The 17,619-nt window shown below is 47.3% G+C and overlaps 1 protein-coding gene across 3 annotated transcripts; it reads right to left on the bottom strand.

Moving 5' to 3' along the window:
* Positions 1–1,110: 1,110 nt before the first annotated feature.
* Positions 1,111–15,589, bottom strand: BOLA3 (bolA family member 3). 3 transcript variants are annotated; one of them, XM_045828339.1, is made up of 5 exons: positions 15,441–15,551; positions 13,426–13,533; positions 13,212–13,335; positions 6,591–6,679; positions 2,563–2,796 (listed from the first exon to the last, which is right to left on the bottom strand). In XM_045828339.1, the coding sequence occupies exons 2-5, from the start codon at positions 13,456–13,458 to the stop codon at positions 2,731–2,733; spliced, it is 312 nt and encodes a 103-aa protein (XP_045684295.1). In that variant the 5' UTR covers positions 13,459–13,533; positions 15,441–15,551; the 3' UTR covers positions 2,563–2,730. The 3 variants fall into 3 exon arrangements, with proteins under 3 accessions (XP_045684294.1, XP_045684295.1, XP_045684293.1); XM_045828338.1 differs by lacking the exons at positions 2,563–2,796; positions 13,426–13,533 and adding an exon at positions 1,111–1,585 and having other exon boundaries at positions 15,441–15,589; XM_045828337.1 differs by lacking the exon at positions 13,426–13,533 and having other exon boundaries at positions 15,441–15,589.
* Between the last annotated feature and the right edge of the window lie 2,030 nt (positions 15,590–17,619).

Below are 17,619 nucleotides of genomic sequence, written 5' to 3'. Positions count from 1 at the left end.
TATTAGAGCAAATGCAAACATAAAATGTGTCAAAAGGCCAGTTCATGAAGCAAGTTGAGCCACCCTCCAGCGGGTCCCAGAGGAAGTATTGTGCGAGGGTGCGGTGTGGCTTAGGGTTCTTTAGGACACATGCAGGTAAGAAAGCCAGCTCTGCTGCCTCAGGCCAAGGGGTTTGGATATGCGCTGACTGTCTTACTGAGTTTTCTGGAAAAAGCTCTGGGGAGAAATGTGGTGGGCAGAGGAGGGAACCGGGCCTGCTCTGCTTCAGATGCTCCCGGGAAGCCGGTCAGAATGGGTGTTACAGATCGGCAGGCCTGATCCTGCCCAGGTGAGGTCGGGGACTCAGCTGGCAGTGGTGCACTCCCACCCTTTACCCTGTGGAATCAAGGGCGTATGGGCAGGTCGCCCAGACAGGTGGTAGGTGGAGGTGAGCAGGCAAACCGCCACATATACGCTGCAGCTCCCTGGAAGGACAAGCGTGTACACTGGGTAGACCTCATCAGAGTACCCCTCATGACATCTCCCAGGCAGCCCTTTGCTTCTCTTTACCTGTCGATTCCCTCCATTTTCCTGATTTGAATGTCCACTTTGTTTGCCCTGAGCTCTAACGAGCCCTCAGAAGGTCTGTGGCCTGGCTGTCCCTGGGTCACCCTTTCCAGTTTGGATTCCCAAGAAAGGGAATTGGATCTATTGACTCCTTGCCACCAGATGTATCTGGTGGGGCTTTGTGGTCCCAGGTCTTCTCCCAGCTTGCAGGCCAGCTCACCCCATGACTGCTGGCTGGGTGGTCTAGTCAAGGGTGAGAGGGGCCTGCAGGAACCCATGGAAGGAAGTGGGTCTGAGGGAGTGCTGTGGCCAGGGCAGTTCCCCTTAGACTGACTTGCCTAGTCAGCAAGCACCTACCCTCAGGACTCTGAATTTTCCATTGGAAAACTGTACACTGTTTTTAAAGACACTGAGCTCAGAAAATGGATCATCTTTCATAGTTCAGCAGTTTCCACAGAGCACTTAATCAAAAAGCTAGGAGTTGGCTGTATCAGATGCAATGTTATACTCTGGCCACTAAGATGAACAATTTCTTTTTTAATTGACTAAAAAGAAACCCTGTGATTCCTCTTCCAACTTTCCTTTTAATTTTGGGGGAAGAACAACTTAGGTGGGGGGCCATTTTAAAATTTTCTTGTTGCCAGATTTGGGTGCAGACATGCAGAACTGATAGGATTGCCACATTTCAATGGGCCTGACGACGCCCCTGGGGTGGGGGTGGGGGAGAAGCAGAGGGGAGAGTACAAGTTTCTTGGACGGCCCCAGACTCCTAGGAGGCTTGCTAGGCCACATCATGTTTTCCTCCAGTCAAGAACACCTGTTGCTTTGTTCCAGCCTCTTCTTTGGAGAACAGAAGCTCTACTTCGTTTGGCAACTGCTCCTCTCTTCACTTCAGTGGAGCGAGGCTATAGTTACTGCACATCTCTTGGATGCCAGCTGATTAGTCCAGAGTGGCTCCTGATGAGAAATGGTGGATCAAAGGCCTTTACCAGCATTCTTTGAACTGGAACTTGGAAGGAAAGTATCCCCGTCTCATGGCCTGGACATTAAGATACGAAAATTAATGTATGGTATCAGGTGTGTACTGGAAATATCAGAGGGCACTGTGTAAAGTATATGATTGTCTAACCACTATAGTGTACACCTGAAACTAATACAAAATAATGCTGAATGTAAACTGTAATTGAAAAATAAAATTTAAAATATATACAAAAACTAAGAGCTACTGACAATATAATCACGGCTATATGGTGGAAGTCAGTGAGAATGAGAGGTAATAATGCTGTGCTACAGAGAGCAGCAGACTGGAGACGCAGAGGCCTGGTGGTGTCACTGTTCCTGACATGTAGCTGTACCTGTCCTTTCTGTAGCTTGGCCCTTCAGCCCTTACTTCAGTATGCGAAATGCCCCAGTGCTTCCAGTGATGCATGAGTATGTCAGTTTTCTATCACTGCCAGAATCAATGCACCATTGCCTGTGCGTCTTGGTGTCACTTCTCCCAGTTCTAAGTCTAGGGCAGATCTGTCTGAATGGCTGAGACTAGATCATCTCTGCCTGTGCCTTACTTTCAAGAGAGCTAAGAAAGCAAGACTTTTCAGCTTCTGTTGGGGGGAGGTGGCCCCACCTCCCACCAAGGTGCAAAGGGTAGGGGATCTTCAAATACGGAAGAAAGACCATGATCCAGGCAGCCCCACATCCTCAGACCACTCCAGGGAGTAAGAAACCAAGGGTGCAACACCATTCTTGTAAGAAGCGTGGAGAGGAAAGGCAGTGGTAAACTATGGGAACAGAAAAACCAAAGGATCCTTTCTTTTCTTTTTGGTAAGATTAAGGGGCCTGAGCAGTTTTGTAGATGAGAAACAAGGAAGTCTCATGACAAGACAAAAGTAGCTGGCACTCCATTCCGTCTATACAGCAGCAGAACGGAACTGTCCGAGGACAAGACCACTTTGGACAAAAGGACACCACTTCCGAAATAAAGGAACTAGAAGCATTACTAATGACTCGTCAAAAGACTCAGATATCTGTTGTCTTTAATTAACATCTAAATAGATACCATATTCTTCTGTAATTATAATATGGAAATGTCTATGAACATAATAAATTTTTTGGCAAATGCCTAGAAAAGATTGGTCAAGTTCATCCAAGGTTGTCAGCAGCAGTATCTCTGCAGTGGAGGTATGGTCAGCGTTTGGGGACAGAGGTAAATATCCGCAATCCGTGCATTCCTTTGATTTCCTCTTTCAGAGCCTAAATAAGTAAAAGAGCACCATCATTTCTTTTGTATTTGACACTGATTATAACAAGTCCCTCTGAGAGTATCTTTATATAGCTCTATATCTGTAGAAGACTTTGCACACACGTTTTGTTTAAGTAGTTTTTCCTTTTTTGGAAAACAATATATTAAAAAAGATTTTTGAATCAGCATCTAACCTGGCTCAAAAATAAAAAAGACACAAAAGTCGCAGTGACATCTCCCCGCCACACCTGTCCTCTACCCTCAGTCTCCACCTCCATCCCCAAACAGAGAACTGCTGCTAGTTTCTGTGTCTTTGCAAGGATTTAAAAATGCATATTCAAGCTCATATGAATGTATATTCCACCTCACACTACCTTTTTAAAATAAAAATGGCAGCACTTCAAACACAGCGTTCCACACTTTGCTCCCTGCCAACCACGGAGATCTTTCCGTATCAGCCGTAAAGAACACCATCTTGTTTGTGTCCGCACAGTGTTCCACTGTATGGATGTACCAAACTTTTCAGTCCATCCCCTAATGATGAACTCTGAGGCTTTTTTTTGTGCTTTGCTATTTTGAACAACACACAGCTATTCTTTAAATCCACCCTATCTAGCCCAAATGACCCAATTTTACTTTAAAAAATAAAGTTAGAAAATAATTATAAGACTTGTTTAAGGCTACAAACAGTGTCAGGGCACAAACCTGAATGAGCGCCACAGTCAAACGGACATCATTTCTCTGCCGTGCCAAGAGAGGAGCTACAGGACCCGAGGGAGGCACGGACCACTGGAGTTTGTAATCAGTGCAGAGGGAGACTCAAAGTTCTTTATATTAGATCCAGATCTGATCATCACAGTGGGGTGGGCATTTTTCTTCCATTCTGTCCAGCAATCTCTTTTCTCCTGGGGAACGTTCCTTAAACTGTGTACTGCTGGTGGGACTACCAACTGGCCTGGTATTGAGGGCGCCTGCAGTCTTGGCCCAGCCTGATTGGTTCAGGTGTGGTACATGATCCAAAATGGGCCAATCACAATCTCCCCTGGGATTTTTTTAGAATAGTGCCTTCTCTTGTCCATTTTGGACAATTGGCCCAAAATGGGAATGATATATTGGAATAATGTCAATTGGAGGCAGCTGGGGGCCACGCTGCCCACCAAGAAGCAAAAGCCTATCTCCAGTAGGAGAAAATGAGGCTGACACACAGAAGGCGAAAGTTTATAGAGGACAGGAAAAAGTGCAAGCAAATGAACTTAAGACTCTGAATCTAGATATGCTAGAAACCAGATAACAAAGGCGCCAATTCATTCCCTTTGTTTGCTTATGTTAGTTTTAACTTGCTCTCTGTCACTTACAGGTAAAAGAATCCAAATACATGTGGTCAGGTTTATCAAGTAAGGAGAGATAACCTAGTCCTCTCCCCTTCTTAGCTGAAAAAGAAATAGAGAGTTTACCCCTTGTCCGAAGCCTTCAAGTGACTAACAGATAAGACCCAAACCTGGATATCCTGATGTCCTGGCCACTTGTCTCCTTTGGGTTCCCGTCCAGCCCTGATGCCCCACCATCTCCACACTCACATCCAAGCCCCCTCAGCTCTACAGACAAGCAGCAATGTCCCCTAGGCCACATGTTCTCTGCTTTCTGCAGGCACAGAATGCTTCCTAGAGGTTGTCCCTGTGTCTATGTCAAGGCTACAATCCCTAAAGCCTGCATGGCTAGACGAGGGTGCAGTCACACCTTCACACAAAAGCCTTGACTTTGTGCCCTAAGTGATGCCTTCTCCCAGCTCTCTGGCAGCCCTTTGAGGGCTCCCCAGCACAATCCACAGATCTTACAGCTACAGAGGGCTCCTGGGTCAGTTTACAGGTGAGGAAAATGAGGCCCTAGAGGGAAAATGAATTGGCCAAAGTTTATTGGCCACAGTTTATGAGATAGAGCTTGGGTAAACATTTTTCAGCATCCGCTATGCCCAAAGCATTATTCTGGGAGCTGGGGGCACAGATAAAAAGTCTTGGGAAAATGATGCGAAAGGTAAGGGAAGTAATACAAGTGCACCAGAAATGGTGGTGATGGGCGCTGCCAGACCCCCAGCCAGCTCAGGACAGTGGTGGCTGTTCCCAAGAGGGAGTATCTGCTATTGCACTGGCCATCTGCAGATGAGGCAGCCCAGGAGCTGACAGCTGGGAGTGGAATGAACAGACAGGGACAGGGCATCAGGCCCAGGAGTGCAAGGTGAGAAAAGGATGGGAACACACTGCGATTCACCAGGAAAAGCCTGGCTTCAAGTCAGGTGCATGAGGGGGCAGACTAAGACAGGCCGTACAGGGGATTGGGAATCCCAGGCCAGGAGAGGGGGAGCAGACTCTGTGGGCAACCAGCACACACACTGAAGAGGTCTGAGCTGGGGAGACACAGACGGAGGCACCCTTGGTGGTGGGAGGGAGGTGATGAGCACCAGACTGGAGGCCAAGAAGGGGAGAAGGCAACTGCTATTTACCAAGTGCCTTCCACATGCCAGCATGAGGCTGGGCATGTGTGGTCAATACCTCATGCGCTCTTTGCCAAAGAGGAGATCAAGGCTCAGGTCCCGCTGGGGACCAGAGAGCCTAGTAGGTGCTCACTCCTCTCCCTACAGCTGTTCCCTAGGGCAGGAATAGGATGGGTGGGGGAGAAACACTGGTCATCCTGGCATCCCTGGGGCCTGGCCCAAAGCAAATGCCAGTGACTATTTCAGAAGAGAAGGCTGATGAACCATGGGAGCTGGGAGAGGCTGGGACACAAGTCAGAGGGGTCCCAGAAGGACAGTGAACTCACTACTGAGGGTGGCAGGCCTGGCCCCCCGCCTCCCTACTCTCCACAGGCCATCAAGCAGGGACCGGCCTGGAGGAGCGAAGTGGCTGCTGTTCCACCCCAGACCGCCCTGACTACGGGCACACCTTCAGGCTGTCGGTGCCCACAGGCAAAGTGAAGGGTTGGGCTCGGCAACAATCCAAACAGAGATTCAGAAGGGGTCATCCAACACAGGGCTGACAGGGCTAAGGGACAGAAGTGTCCAGGATCCGAGGCAGAAAATGCTAGAGTCAGAGGGTGGAAGGCATTTATGCCTGCCGGGCAGGTAGAGAGGCGGCATTTAAGCTGGGCAGAGAAGGAAGGGCACCCTGCAGGAGGTCTGATCTGGGCAAAGATCCAGATGCACAGAGACCAACAGGCAGGGGCTCAGGGAGGATGCGTGCCAAGGCAGGTGGGGAAGGACTCAACAGCAATCTGGTACATCTGAACTTGATGCATAAGGGGCCACAGAAGGAATCTCATGGCCAAAACTGTGCTTTACAAAAGTTAAACTAGTTCACAATGTTCAAAACCTTCCAGAACAATGTCAAAACTGCTATTAATTCCAAGTAAAATAAGCATAGATAATAAATAAACTTGGCCTTGTATGGTTAAATCTGCTATTTCCAACCCCTACTGTCTGTCATTGGATCTGGGACAGCTGGAATAATTCTCAACCATGCTGTGCCTCAATTTACCCATCTGTAAAGCAGTCCTAAAGAGAGGCTAAAAAAATACTCAAATCTACAAAAATATATCTTTTAGTACTTTTATACTTGTTTTCAATTTTGAATAAAAGTCATGTCATATTCGCCCACAATCAGATTCCAGACAACATTTTTCTTGGGTCCTAAGTCCGGTATGCATGGCTGCAGCACTGCATTATTCTTTCCCAGGACTGCAAGTAAAATGCCATTGCCACTCGGCAGGCCCTTTTGGACGGAGGAGGCAGAGGAACATTTTTGCCTCTACTGACCTGGTTTACCATCTGGTGCTGCTGGACAGTCCTCTTCTCCTTAAATTCTTCTGACTCAATTTGAATTTCATACATTGCCCCACAGCCTCCTGAAATAAATGCAATTTGAAAGCATTTCAATTATTAAGTTAGGGCAGCCACAGGCCCACATGTCCTTGAAGTTCCGTACGACCTCAAGAGGCTCTAAATACTACTGATCAGCAGAAAGTTGCTAAGACTGTTGGAAAAAGGTCATGGCTTACAATCTGGCCACACACTCCCCCTGGCAGGCTGTCTCAATCCAGAGCGTGTTCCCCCTCGTGCAAGAGAGTTGCACCTCCCAGGATTATTACTTATGAGATAGGAAAGATACGGCACAAAGTATGGAAAACACAGGAAATGTAGGTTTTCCTAGTATTTCCTTTCATTAAGCCAACAAATGCCATGGAGGAGGGTGGGAGGGCCTGAATTTCAGTGTTCCACCTTCAAAAAATACTAGCAATCTTTTAAAGTACAAAAATATACAAGCTATGGCTGGTGTGGCTCAGTGGATTGAATGCCAGCCTGTGAACCAAAGCATCGCCAGTTCGACTCCCAGTCAGAGCAAATGCCTAGATTGTGGGCCAGGTCCCTGGTAAGGGATGCACAAGACACAACCACACATTGATGTTTCTCTCCCTCTCTTTCTCCCTCCCTTTCCCTCTCTAAAAATAAATAAGTGAAATTTAAAAAAAAAATACACGAAAATTCAGTATGAAAATTGTGTAATACTATCAGAAAGCAAAGAAAGGAACAAGGAAGTGTGAGAGACACAGGGACATGGCATTACAATACAAAGCACAGACACGTGGGTCCTGGAGCTGCTGGGCTCTCCCAGCACCTCCTACTCTATAAGCAACACTGTGTGCTTCATCCAGGGCTTCTGCAGGGAGACAGAGGTTGGGGTGGACTCATCCACCCCCTGACCAAGCTTTGTCTCCACACAGTGGGAGAACTGGTGCAGATGGCTGGTAAGAAATCATGCTGCTCTAGCATGAAACGACCTGGGCAAGAAAGAATATCCCCTGTGCTGCTAATCCCAGGCCACTGTTATGTTACGTTCCTCTTATGAGCTCTAGAGGGCCAAGCTTTGGTTAAACCAAGTCCCCAGCCTCAATTCCCTTTCTGTACTCAGTCCACGGCTGAGAAGAGTCAGACAGGAGGCCAAGTTCCAGCTCTACCCAACTTGACTCTGTCAAGGCCTCAGCATTGCTCTGAGCGCTCACCCCACCTACTGTTCCAAAGGATCTTTAGATTGACTAATTTCATCTAGTTTTCAGAATAAAAACTTTCTTCTTTTTTTCTTTAATCCTCATCCAAGGGCATTTTTTTATTCTTTTTTTTTTCTTTAATCCTCATCCAAGGGCATTTTTTTATTGCTTTTTATTTTAAAATATATTTTATTGATTATGCTTTTACAGCTGTCCCAATTTTCCCCCTTTTGCCCCCCTCCACCACCTACCCCCATTCCCTCCAACAATCCCCGCACCTCTTAGTTCACACCCATGAGTCATGCATATAAGTTTTTTTGGCTTCTCCATTTCCTATACTGTTCTTAACCTCTCCCTGTTTTGTACCTACCATTTATGCTTCTTAATCCCTGCATCTTTTCCCCTATTCTCTTCCTTCCCCTTCCCAACTGATAACCCTCCGAAAGATCTCCATGTCTATGATTCTGTTCCTGTTCTGTTTGTTTGCATAGTTTGTTATTTGGGTTCAATTATTGATAGTTGTGAATTTATTGCCATTTTAATGTTCATAGTTTTGATCTTTTTCTTCTGTCATTTCCTTTAGCATTCCATATAATAAGGGCTTGGTTATGATGAACTCCTTTAACTTGACTTTGTCTGGGAAGCACTTTATCTGCCCTTCCATTCTAAATGACAGCTTTGCTAGATAAAGTAATATAGGTTGTAAGGTCCTTGCTTTTCATCACTTTGAATACTTCTTGCCAGTCCCTTCTTGATTGCAGTTTCTTTTGAGAAATCATTGACCGTCTTATGGGCACTCCTTCGTAGGCAACTCTCTGCTTTTTTCTTGCTGCTTTTAAGATTCTCTCTTTATTTTTAATATTAGGCATTTTAATTATAATGAGTCTTGGAGTGGTCCTGTTTGGGTCCACCTTGTTTAGGACTCTCTGTGCTTCCTGAACTTGTATATCTATTTCCTTCACCAAATTAGGAAAGTTTTCTTTCATTATTTTTTCAAACAAGTTTTCAATTTCTTGCTCTTTCTCTTCTCCTTCTGGCACTCCTATGATTTGAATGATGGTATGTGTAAAGTTGTCCCAGAGGCTCCTTAGCCTATGCTTTTCTTAAATTCTTTTTTTCTTTTTGCTGTTCTGACTAAATGCTTTTTTCTTATGTTCCAGATCACTGATTTGATTCTCAGCTTCATCCCCTCCACTTTTGGTTCCCTGTAGATGTTTCTTCATTTCACTTACTGTAACCTTCATTTCTGCCTGTGTCTTTTTTATGCTGTTGAAGTATCCAGTGAGTTCCTGGAGCATCCTGATATCAGTGTTTTGAACTCTGCATCTGATAGGTTGTTTTTCTGGAGTTTTGTTCTATTCTTTCATTTTAGGCCATATTTCTTTGTTTCTTCATTTTGGCAGTCTCCCTGTGTTTGTTTCTATGGATTAGGTAGATCTGCTTTTTAAAAAATATATATATATTTTATTGATTATGCTATTATAGTTGTCCCATTTTTCCCCCTTTATTCCCCTCCACCCTACACAGCCCCTCCTATCTACATTCCCCACCCCCCTTTAGTTCATTTCCATAGGTCTTACATATAAGTTCTTTGGCTTCACATTTCCTATACTATTCTTAACCTCCCCCTGTCTATTTTCTCCCTAGCATTTATGCTAATTATTCTCTGTACCTTTTCCCCCTCTCTCCCCCTCCCACTCCCCCGCTGATAACCCTCCATGTGATCTCCATTTCTGTGACTCTGTTCCTGTTCTAGTTGTTTGCTTAGTTTGCTTTTCTTTCTGTTTTAGGTTAAGTTGTTAATAACTGTGAGTTTGTAGTCATTTTAGTGTTCATATTTTTAATCTTTTTCTTAGATAAGTCCCTTTAACATTTCATATAATAAAGGCTTGGTGGTGATGAACTCCTTTAGCTTGACCTTATCTGGGAAGTACTTTATCTGCCCTTCCATTCTAAATGAAAGCTTTGCTGAATAGAGTAATCTTGGATGTATGTCCTTGCCTTTCACGATTTTAAATACTTCTTTCCAGCCCCTTCTTGCCTGCAAGGTTTCTTTTGAGAAATCAGCTGATAGTCTTATGGGAGCTCCTTTGTAGTTAGCTGTCTCCTTTTCTCTTGTCGCTTTTAAAGTTCTCTCCTTATCTTTCATCTTGGCTAATGTAATTATGATGTGCCTTGGTGTGTTCCTCCTTGGGTCCAACTCCTCTGGGACTCTCTGAGCTTGCTGGACTTACTGGAAGTCTATTTCCTTTGCCAGAATGGGGAAGTTCTACTTTCTTATTTGTTCAAATAACTTTTCCACTTGTTGCTCTTCCTCTTCTCCTTCTGGTACCCTTATAATTCAGATGTTGGAACGTTTAAAGATGCCCTGGAAGTTCCTAAGCCTTTCCTCACTTTTTGAATTCTTGTTTCTTCATTCTGTTCTGGTCAAATATTCCTTTCTTCCTTCTGATTCATTCAATTGATTTGAGCCCCAGTTTCCTTCCTGTTACTGTTGGTTCCCTGTGCATTTTCCTTTATTTCACTTAGCATAGTCTTCACTTTTTTCATCTAATTGTGACCATATTCAACCAATTCTGTGAGCATACTGATTACCAGTGTTTTGAACTGTGCATCTGATACGGTGGCTATCTCTTTGTCGCTTAGTTGTATTTTTTTTGAGTTTTGATCTGTTCTTTCATTTGGGCCATTTTTTTTTTTTGTCTTCGAGTGCCTGTTGCGTAGTAAGGGGCGGAGCCTTAGGTGTTCACCAGGGCGGGGTAATCACGTCACTGCGTTTGATGCTGTATGTGTGGCTGGGGTCTGAGAGGGAACAATGCTGCTTGCTCTGCTCTCTGCGGTTTTCAGTCACTTCCCCCACTACCCACAATCAAATTGGGCCCTTCTGGTGCTAATTCCCAGGTGGGTGGGTTTGTGTTCATTCTAGGACCCTGTGGGTCTCTCCAATGAACTCTCCTGTGAGGCTGGGAGTTTCTCCCGCTGCCTCAATTCCCACAGGTGTTTTCAACCAGAGGTTTGAGGCTTTATTTCCCTGCGCTGGGACCTTGGGTTGTTCAGTCTGTCTTGCTCCCCAGTTGATCCTCCCAGTTTATCTGCACACAAATGTGGGGCTGCCTGGTCCACCAGCCACCACCTTGCCTGCCAGCTGCCGCCTTGCCGGCCCCAGTCCTTGAGTCACAGCCTTGCCATGAGTCCTCTCCACCTGGCTGCCCATCTCCGCCCCTCCCACTGGTCTGGATGAATGTTTCTTCTTTAACTCCCTGGTCGTCAGACTTCCATACAGTTTGATTTTCTGTCAGTTCTGGTTGTTTTTTGCTTTTAAATTTGTTGTCGTCCTTCTTTTGGTTGTGTGAGGAGGCACAGTGTGTCTACCTACACCTCCGTCTTGGCTGGAAGTCAGTAGATCTGCTTTGATTGTCTGTCTTAGTAATGTAGCCTATTATAGAAAAGCGCACCTGTAAGTTGTATGGGGCGGAGCCTTAGGTGATCACTAGGGCAAGCCAACCTGTGTCACCACTCTGTTGCTGTGCAGGGGAGGGTTCACAAGGGGATGATGCTGCTGCCTGGCCTCTGGAGTTTTGCCCAGGAAGAAGCTGTCTCCTGGCACTTGCCCTTTTGCCAGTCACTTTGCTTTCTCCCCTTATGCCACTGGTGCTCTTCCAGCTGTTGCCCTGGTGCTGAACCCCAGAGAGGGTAGGTCTGCAAGAGTCCTAAGTCCATTGAGGGCCCTTTAAGAGTCTCTTGAGAACTCTGCAGTTTCTTCCACTGCCCAAATCCCACTGGTTTTTACAGCCAGTAGTTATGGGGTCTTATCTTCCTGGTGCTGGAACCCTCGGCTGGGTGGCCTGGTCTGGAACTGGGATCCCTTGCTCCTGATGTATCCCTCCCAATTTTTATCCACCACACGTGGATGTGGGACCGCCTGACTATGTCTGCATCTCTCTGCACCACTCCATGTATCTGTGCCTCCCCATCTCACCCCACCTCTCTGCACATCTCCATCTCCACCCCTCCTACCCATCTGGATGAATGTGGCTTCTTTAAATCCTTAGTTGTTGGACTTCCATACAGCTCAATTTTCTGACAATTCTCGATGATATTTGTTTTGTAGTCTAGTTGTAATTTCTGTTATAGTTGTGCAAGAAGGCAAGATGTATTTACCTATGTCTCCATCTTGACTGATTCTGGAAAGCTTTTTTAAAACATGAAGTACAAAGAACAAAAAGGTAGTGGTGCTGGGGGGTGACACCAAAGCAGTCCTACTTCATTACTTTTTAGAGAGAGGAAAGGAGAGAGGGAGAGAGAGAAACATTGATTCAAGAGAGGAGCATTGAAAGTTACCTCCCACATGCACCCAAACCGGGGACAGAATCTGCAACCCAGGTTGTGCCTTGATAGGGAATTGAACCTGCAACCTTTTGGTTATGGAATGACACTCCAACCAACTGAGCCACACCAACAAGGGTATCCTTTTTTATTATTATTGATTTTTAAGAGAGGAAGAGAGGAAGTGTGTGTGTGGGGGGAGACATCAGTTTGTTGTTCCACTTATTTACGAGTTCATTGGTTGATTCTTGCTATGTGCCCTGACCAGGGATTGAACCCACAACATTGGCATATCAGGACAACACTTAACTGAGCTACCCGGCCAGGGCAAAAAACTACTTTCTCGCAATCCTTATGAATGTTATGTCCTCAGAAAAACCTGTGAACCAGCATTGTGGCAAAGCAGAGTGGCAAAGCCAAGTCTGGGTGTGGGCAGTCAAGGGCATACCCACTGCCAGGACGCCCATGGGTGTGTCTGGAAAAAGGCTCTATCTTCCCTGTCTAGTGGGTGCAGAAGGTGACTGCCCAGCCTCCTCCTAACACACAGCTAGCCTGAGCTGCAAGGTGCCAGTGGCCATCTGAGAAAGGCAGGGTCTGGCTGGGGCAGGAAACTGGGCTCAGACCAGAATCTGCCCTGGGTCCTGGTTCTGGCTCCAGTTCCGTTGCCTCCTCCCTGTGAGGGACTGCGTAGGTTCCTCAGCCTCCCTGGGCTCATCTTGTGGAAAAAGTGAGACAGTTACTTTCCTCAAAGGGACAAACTCCTCCTGGGGTCCACTCTAGCTCTGACATCCAAGGGTATCAGAAAAATGTGGGGTAATTTCTGCAAAGCCCATGTCTCACTCAAATGAAAGACTTGTGGACCAGAGCCCAGGGTGACTGAGAGGGACCTCGTCCCCACAGTTTCCCTCAATGTTTCTGTATCCCCACAGATGTATCCACATCTGCCCAAAAGCCACACATACTAAGAAGTGATCAAATTCCCTCTGCTAAGCCTCCCCGCCACCCTGTCCTCTGCCCCTCTAGAGGACAAAATCCTACCACACTCTGAGATGAAAGAAAAGCTTACCTGAAATGTCAGTGACTTTGATAGTTGTAGCTTGAGGAAAGTTTTTTTTGAGAATTTGGGTTACTTTCAGCTCCCCTTCAGTCTGTGAGGCAAACATCCGCTGGGCACAGTGAAGAAGAGGAATCTGTCCCAGAAGAGAAGAGTCATGGCTGAGCAAGATGACAGTGCCCCTAGTGTCATTTTGCCCCCAGCTGGGCCACTGTGCGGGACCCACCTGCCATTTTCCTTCTAGGCTGGGCCAGCCCATGGCCACGGGATATGTCAGAGGAGTTGTGTGGTGTCAGATGCCCATTTAAGCTCCACAGGATACAGAATAAACTTTCTTGGGGTGGAGGTAGGAGTGATTGTAAATAACTCACTGTGACTCTAGAGACAAGGCTCCAAACCCAATCCAATAGATGTTTAACCTGTCATGTTAATACTGTGAGATACTATCATGATGCCAGTTTTATAGGTGTGGAAACTGGCATTAATATGCCCAAGGCTAGATCCATTAGGAAACACGGAGCAGGGAGAGGCCAGGCAGCTGTGCCCTGCTAACCCTAGGTGTGACCGACCAAGAACTCACTGATGGGGCCAAGTACCCCCACCCTTTAGGCCCAATTAACATTCCAGTCTCTGCAGTGGGATATGACCTTGTGACCTACTTCTCAATAAGCCAGCAACCCTTTGTTACATGAACAAATTCTCACAGAGAAGCAGGAGAATTCTATTAAACAACATGAAGGAGAAACATTTTTAGATTGTTTACCATTGGCAACCACTCTGCCCCACCAACGCCCCTAATGGCTACCACAGGGAGTCAGTGTTCCTGAGGGGTACGTATCTCAACCCTTAGGGGGTGAAGGGCAGAAAATCAGGTCAGCAGACCCTTGGCTGGGTTGGTACTTTTCTGAAAAAGGAGACTGAAAAGAGCATGGCAGGCCCTGAATGTCAGGCTAAAGATTTTGGACGTAGGCATCTTGGTGCCAAAGTAACCTGAACCAAAGTGCCTTCTGAAGCTAGTCAGGAAAGATGCCCTAATGGGAGTAGCACCAGCTTGGGTCCCTGACTGGAGGAGGATGGCAGGTAGGAAAACACCAGCACATTCTCAAGGGCCGGTGCTAACGGTACCTCCCCTCCATCAGTCCAGCTCATTGTCAAGCCTTTCCTGATGGCCCAGAGCAGGGTCCAGTGTTACAGAATCTCAGAGCACCTTCTTTAAAATGACCTGGGCTCTTTCACCAACATCCCTCAAAGGCCAAGACTGAGGCTGTCCTGTTACTGCTGCCTTCCAGAACTGCGCCCAGGGCAGGCCCTCAGGCAGAGGTGGGTGACGATGGATGGATGGATGGATGGATGAGCAGGGGAAGAACCACACAATTCAGGACATGCCTACTCAGCAGCAGCAAATAAGCATGGGAGGCAGCTGATTTGGACTTAGGCTGTGTGAAGGGAAACAAACTTGATGTTGTAGACCTGGTTAAAACTAGGTTGTGGGGTGGGGTGGAGCCTCTTCGGAGGAAAGAGGCTTGGGAGGCAGAGGGAGGGAATAATCAGGTGGCAGGCAGAAGGGTAATCACTAAGGAGTTAGGGGGTAGTTAGCACTGCAGATTTTTTGGGAGAAGCCTTTTCTTCATCTCAGCAGATCTGTGGGCAGCGGCCTTAATCAGGCAATCCCCAAACGTCACGGGTCCACTCTAAAAGCCACCTGCAGAACTTCTTCCAGGAGACAGGTCTAAGACCAGCAGGGGAGAAGGAAGAATAAGAGAAGAAAGGAAAAGAAGTGGATGAAGTGAGGCAAGGGTGAATCAGAGAGGGGGAGAGAAAACTAGGAAAGCGCGTAGTGAGTGCCCTCTGCTGGGCTTCGACTCCTCCGGCTGCGTGGGATTTTAGGCGGGCCAAGGTCAACGAGGCCGGAGGACGTTCCCACAGTCCAGACCCCATCACATTACCCGGCACCCACACTGTGACCCTAGGATGACTAGGATTCCTATGTCTTTGGCTCGAAAGATCAATACTGCCTGCCCGTGCCGGCTGCATTACGGCTGTTTAGGCGTCTGTTTCCCTCGGCCGACCTCCACCCAGCTCGGGAGGACCCCCAGAGCACGGCCCGACACGTCTCTGAATCCGGTTGCCGGGGCCCACTGAATGAACGAACCAACTAACGCTTGAATGACAGAAAGGACTCAGAGCCCGCTGCCCCGGCCCCACGGGCCCTCCGCAGCCCCCGCCCCGGGGCGTGCTCACCGCGCAGATCCGGCGGAGCAAAAGCGCTGCCGTGGAAGGGCTCCACGCCGCCATGCCCGGCCGACGCGACCCGCAGCCCGAGGTCGCTACGTCTCCGGAAAGGCACGGAGCCCGGGACCGAAAGCCGCCCCGGTGGGCAAGGCCGCCCCCTGCCGCCCGGAGGCCGCGGGCCTCCTGTCTCCCAACGCCGGGCCAGGTCAGTGCCCCAGGGACACGCCACTGGGAACACCGCCGGCTCACAGCCCTGCTCCCCTGATCCCGCAGGGCGCTTCGACACCCTCCCCCCAGCCTCGTTCCACCAGCAGGTCCCTACCCCTCAGCCTAGAAACACTACTTAGGTACCCTCGGTTCGGACTTACCTTCATCCCAGGGCCACTCCTGCTCTAGGCGGAACTTCACTACCCACCCCCTAAACCCTCCCCTGCCCCACAACGTGGCTTCTCAATGGAGGAACTTGGTTTCCTTCCTCCAGAAAAGCGGAGCCGCAGGAGGACACTTGAGCAGGGATGTTGTTTTCAGGTTTGCGTTTTAGCAAGGTCACAGTGGCTCCTGCGAGGGGCAGGAATTGGAGCTGAGGACGGAGGTTCTCAGTCCAGGTAAGTGAGACTTGAGGGTAGACTAGAGTAGCGACAGCAGGGATGGAAGGAGTGAATTGAAATATTTGAGAAGTGAACTGTATGCTATGACTGGGTTGGGGGTAAGGAAGGCGTCTGGCATGACTCCCAGAAGTCTGGCTTGAACAACAAAATGGGTGGAGGAGGGACAGGTTGGGCATGAAGGGGGGTAACAAACTCGGCTTTGGATTTGCCTGGGTTTACAGTGCCTAGGCAACACAGCCCACCATAGGCGTAGGCTCCACAGGCCGTAGACTCCCACGAATGTAGTGGAAGCTGATGCCAGGTGTGATTGTCAGCAAAAACAGCCCGGCCTCTGGAGTCCATCAGATAGACATCAAGGCGAAAATTCTACCAAGCCCTTTCTCTCTCTAGTTGTATTTGTTTGCAACACGTGGTCTGTTATATCCTGTAGACTTTACCAAATCTTTTTAGTATTTAATTCTGCCTATCCAAGCAATAAACTTCAGTGTTTCAAATGGATGGGTTGGTCAGACCTACAGTTGTTGTGTTTGTGGGGGGGTTCTTTTAGATTTTATTTTTAGAGGGAGGAAGGGAGGGACTCAAAGAGAGGGAGAGACCCAAATATCGATGTGTGGAAGAAACATCGGATGGATTGCTTCTTGCGTGCCCCAAACTGAGCCCTGACCCAGAATCAACTGGCGAAACTTCTGGGTTTGCGGGAGGACCCCCAACCCACTGAGCCACACCTGGGCACTGGCTCAGTCAGAGCTACAGTTCTTTGAAGTGCTTAGCTAAATATGCCCATTCATTCCAGTATTGTGACTCCTACCTTGTGGCTCTCACTGAATTCTTCTTTGAATTACTGCAATAGCCTCTCACACTTTTTGTTGACTGCTTAAAAATTATGCTCAATTGAGGGATTAAAGAGGGTTTTTTTCCCACTGATGTTAATGATATAATTAAAACTGCCAAAAATATTTTATCTATTAGTGTAGTGGTGAACCACCCCTTTGCTACTCAAACCATGTGGTTCAGATGAGATGTGATCACTAGACCCAGGTCCTGTCAATAAGACACAGGAACTAGTTTAGGGTTGGTCCCAATGAGATGGTCCAGGGAATTTTATAGAACTAAAAAAAAAGATCATTTCCAACTGGATTGCTAAACTGGTAGAAAGCCTACTGCTGGCAGCAGCCTTTACAATCCCTTGGGCAGAGCCACTTTGGAAATGAAGCAGACAGAAGAAAGCAGAGATGAGAGGAGACAAATTTGACATTGCTTGTGCGACTGGAAGCCAGCAGTGCCAGATATGAACACTAGCCATTTTAGTAGGTTACCTTAAAAATAAAAAGAACTTTCAAAGTGAGAGGCAAACAAGTGTTTATTTGAGATTAGTAAGAATGGGTATTTGGGAACCATTAATTCGGGCAGAAGCCCACAAATAATGTTCTGATTAGGCAACAAAGGCAGTGGGCATGAGAAAGGAAAAGAACAATTACATCATTAGAAGGAAAGCATTTCTATTGGTGCAGATATCATAGTGATGTGACTTTTAAAGTGTTTTTAATCTTCAGTCCTGTAGTCATAATAACTTTTTGTTA

Source organism: Phyllostomus hastatus, unplaced genomic scaffold, assembly GCF_019186645.2.
Source record: "Phyllostomus hastatus isolate PE091 unplaced genomic scaffold, TTU_PhHast_1.1 phas_scaffold_78, whole genome shotgun sequence".
NCBI lineage: Eukaryota > Metazoa > Chordata > Mammalia > Chiroptera > Phyllostomidae > Phyllostomus > Phyllostomus hastatus.
Note: the sequence above shows the minus strand (reverse complement) of the source record. Positions and strands in the feature narration are given on the sequence as shown.